This window comes from Mytilus galloprovincialis, chromosome 4 (assembly GCF_965363235.1).
Source record: "Mytilus galloprovincialis chromosome 4, xbMytGall1.hap1.1, whole genome shotgun sequence".
NCBI classification, from domain to species: Eukaryota; Metazoa; Mollusca; class Bivalvia; order Mytilida; family Mytilidae; genus Mytilus; species Mytilus galloprovincialis.
In genome coordinates, this window is record NC_134841.1 from 10,261,614 (window position 1) to 10,265,950 (window position 4,337).

General features: G+C 32.4%; 1 protein-coding gene across 1 annotated transcript; it reads right to left on the reverse strand.

Moving 5' to 3' along the window:
- Positions 1-584: 584 nt before the first annotated feature.
- On the reverse strand, positions 585-3,651 carry LOC143070964 (uncharacterized). Its single transcript, XM_076245064.1, has 4 exons — positions 2,889-3,651; positions 2,561-2,633; positions 1,164-2,201; positions 585-676 (listed from the first exon to the last, which is right to left on the reverse strand). The coding sequence occupies exons 2-4, from the start codon at positions 2,607-2,609 to the stop codon at positions 585-587; spliced, it is 1,179 nt and encodes a 392-aa protein (XP_076101179.1). The 5' UTR covers positions 2,610-2,633; positions 2,889-3,651.
- Between the last annotated feature and the right edge of the window lie 686 nt (positions 3,652-4,337).

A 4,337-nucleotide genomic window follows, 5' to 3' on the forward strand; every position in this document is an offset into this window, starting at 1 on the left:
GTATACTGTAAATTTTCGACTGTTTGCATAGCTGAATTGATACTTGAGCATGCTGGCATTGAAAGAAGCCATTTCGCCCTTTGCACTTCAGTCATCCCTTTACCTCTTGTCATTCCTCCATTGGTTTTAACGCTCCTCATTAACGTCTGTTCAATAGCCAAATCTGTTGAAATTCCTGCCCAATATCTGTTGCTTCTCCTAACAACGTGATATCCTTCACAGAACTTCGAATACATATCGGGATATTCCGTTTCTAATGTTTGCATTTGTTGAAGATAACAATAGGCTGATTTCAAATATAAATTGTGTCCGGTTGCAGCAAAGGTGGGTAGCATTTCCTGTACAGCATGCAAATGTAAAAACCAATCACCGGTTCTCTCTGCTTTTATGAATAGTTTCATAATTTTAATCATGTCCATATATTGAATCCAGAGTTTTGCAGTTGGATACTTCGACAGTCTTTCAAACTCGTTCTTTATCGATTGATAAATGTCTTCTACATTTTCGTGGTTTTGGATGTTTTCAAGTGATGTTTTATTGTGCAGAATTTCCAAAAATGTCTGCAAAGCAGATTCAAACTTTGCTTAGAGGGATGATTTATTTTGCTCTGTACTACTAGTGTCTATGACTTCCTTGTCCTCAGCATTGACTCCATTCACATTTTCATCTGTACTTGCTTCAATTCCAAGTAAGGAAACATCAATCATTTTTGATAAAAGCATAATGTATAAAGCACAATCGATTATGCTATGCCCTCGAACGGCTCTCGATACAGACTTTCCTGACATCATATGCTCTATTGTGTTTGATGCATAAATATTTTCTAATAACTCATAGAGCCCATACCGTGAAATGTGTCATTACCGTCTAAAGTGTGTAAATTATGATCCACATTGTCGGCGAAAATATAATCGTATGCTCATCAACATCGTTTGGTAGATATGTATCTTGAGAGACTGCCGCGCTGGATTCAAAATTCAAAATTTCGCCGTACGAAGAGCAGAAACCAAGTGTATGAAGTACATCGATTAAGTATTTTGACGCAAAATGGTGGTGCAGTTGTATTCCTAAACCGACTTGTAGGGGTGCCATAATTACTCTCGGTCTGGTGGCTTGCATAACAGCTTGTCCTATCGAACAAATTTTTATATCAGAAGTCATACTGTTCAACAAAGTTGTCAAAAATGTTGTTAAGGATGACGGTAGGAACTCTTGATTTGCACTGATTGAAGACAATATGCTTGGATCAGGGTACACTTCCTTGTTTGTTGGAATGCTTTTTATGTCATTTAATATAAGTTTTGCTGCTACTTCAATCAACCTTTTCTGTTTCACTTGGATGTCTTCGTCTTTCGGTTGGTTATAAAATTCGTGCAGTATTTCTGATGCTGTCATTTTGAAAGTTACAACATCTGATTTCCCGTTAATTTCTGCTATAACAATGGATGTCCCAAAATGATCAAGGAGTTTCCTTTTCATATACTTGGAGCTGTATGGGTCATCTTCATTTTTGCAGTATTCTTTCATTTTTGCACAAAGATCTGAGATTGATAACTGTTCATCGTCATTTATTTCCAAATATGTCACTGTTTTCAAAAATGCTTCCGTTTGTGTCCAATTTGTTGGCCTTCCTTTGCCGACTTTCTGCACTTTTGGACTAGGTTCTTGCATATGTTTTGGTATTTGTCTCATTGTTCTGAAGTTTGTGCTACATACTTGATGATAAACTGCATCGACCGCTGGTAAGTCTCTGCCAAATTCTATTCGTTCTAAAACCTGATAACCCCATTCATCATTGCGATCTAAACATGTGGCCCTAACTGCATTTTGAAAGTCAAACGTGCGCACAGGGTAACAATCTGCACTTCTTTTGTTGCCATTCTTTTTTATTGGTAGTGCACAGAACAGACAATGGTCACGGAAGGAAAAGTTATTTGCAGCTGATCGTAACTGACGAGATTTCTCGCTTAGTATGGAACTATTTTCCAATTGTCTTATTTCTCTGTGGCGACAGAAATCCCTACGACAATCCTGATGTACTATTTGACCGGGACGAGTTTCAATATTAGTGTTCAGCACCTCATTGGCTCTGTTTATACCTTCACATCCTTTCTGACGAAGAAGTACCGTTTTCTCACCATTGTCAAGGGGCTGTTGGCAAAAAACGCATCTTGGTTCCATTTCAATCTGTAATAGTTCATCTGAAAAAAGATAAAGAATTATTAAATTACAAAATACAGGAAGAAAACTATTTATGAGCAATCTACATTCAAAATGTTCAAGTTACTTTTTTCATAAATGGGTTTGTCTTACAAAGAAAGATTGTTCTTTGGAACTTCAAGTAGCGCTTATCAATTAATCTGCAATAATAAAGATTTATATACAGATATCATATTTTTTTCTGTTCTTAGCCTAGCAAACTAATACGTTTTGTATTATTGTGTTAAAAAGCATCCAAGATGGTTATTTAAAAGTCGATGAAAAATTTGGTATCTTCTTATTTTTATTTGCTGCAGGTAGGTGAGTTAAAATCTATTTCAGATATTTGTTTCTACTTTACCTGATAATTTTACAGAGGCAGGTTTACTCGAAGTTTCAGATGATGCCATTGGAATATCAACATCAGGAAGTGTCTGTAAAAAATAAGTTTTAAAATATTGCATGTTGTGTAACAATTATAACTACTAAGCAACATTTATCCACTCAAAAATAGTATAGGCAATTAAATGTTTTATTTGCCTTATTAAAAGCTCATGTTCTTGTAAAACTGGTAAATATGTATTTAATATAGAGATAAAAGTATTAGATAAAAAAATATTAATGATAATAATAATGATTATAGTCGAATAATAAATAATAGTAAATTGATTTCTGTAAATTAAACTTACTTTTTATACGATTTATTACAGTATACTCCTCAATCTTAGTTTGGGCTGATTCATTTCACCTACTAAGCTGTGAAAAAGTAAAAAAAAGAACAAATGAGAACTTATCCGCTAATTTGTATTACACTAAATAAACATCAAAATAGAAAAAATCGCAAATATAATTTTTTTTAACTTTTATAAATGTTAAACCGGCGTTCCATAGATTAATTTTTCGTCAGCATCTCCCCATTTCACAATTTTAGAAAAATTACACCATTAAACAAGTTTCTTTTAACTAGATGTTGTTATGTCATTAAATTACGGGTTGTAACATGTTAAAATCTCGAAAAAGTTTGGTATAAAACGAAATAAAAGGAAAATTGTTTGTTGAGTGTTGCATCTTGGGAAGGTAGCGTCTGCTATTTATAGACGCGGATTAAAACATCTCAATCAGGGTTTATTGACATGAAATTGGGTTTAATTGAATCATAATCATAAAAAATAAGTTCATTGTATTGTAATACTTACAAAATTTCGTCTTTAAAACAATATCCTTTCTGTTTGTCGTCATGTTGACGTCATGATAAACAAAATTCTAAATACCGGATCGGCTATGGATCAGCGTTGGTGACATAATTTTTTTAAAGAATTATATTATGTATTATTTGTGAAATACAGTATATTTTGGTGGCGATTTTTTCTGTATTGTATAGTGATGGAAGGTGAATATTTTAACGTCTTTATTTTTTCTGTTGCAATTTGTTCTGGGTCAAACGGCAAACTCACTGGACTCATGTGGGAAAAATCGTGTAATAATTTCAAGAATAAGGCAAATTTTCTGAAATATTAATTTTGGAAGTTTGAATGATATAAAACAATTTATTTCATAGCAATATAATATTTCCCACAGACAGTAACAAAAAATTAACATGCAATAAATTCCAATATTGCACGAGTGCAATAAATCTTCAAACTTCATGACGTCATCAACGACAAAATCTTAGTTTAGACCAATTTTTACTTTCAAATATTATATTGCTATACAATAAAAGGGTTATTGCATGAATATTGGGGAATATTGTCCCCCTGAATATGATTAAATGAAAACAATTTTGCCACGTTACGAATACAGACTTCTAGAATTGCCAAGTATGTACGATTCGTAGATGCAGTTTTCAAATTTGACATTGTTAAATGTATTCTATTTTAACATTTGGATTTTTTTTTTTCGATTTGTTCTGTACATCTTATATTCCTTAATAGTATTGATACACATAATTTGTAATTATTATATGCCTGATGATTTTATCTAAAAATTAAAATTTTAGACGGAATTAAAAATTATGCTGTATTTTATTATATGCAAGGAGAACTGTTTGTTTTACTAGTTATTTTCTATATATTTTAGTTTGGTTGGCTGTTTTGTAATATTTGATGTGTTTAAGGTTTTTTGTTGTTTTATTGTTGTTG

Excerpts from the sequence above, each read along its gene's own strand:
- LOC143070964 (XM_076245064.1), bottom strand. The coding sequence starts at position 2,609 with ATGGCATCATCTGAAACTTCGAGTAAACCTGCCTCTGTAAAATTATCA. Across the intron at positions 2,202-2,560 it reads TGCCTCTGTAAAATTATCAG|ATGAACTATTACAGATTGAA; the intron begins GTAAAGTAGAAA and ends ATCTTTTTTCAG. Across the intron at positions 677-1,163 it reads TTTGACAACTTTGTTGAACA|CAAGTACAGATGAAAATGTG; the intron begins GTATGACTTCTG and ends TTGGAATTGAAG.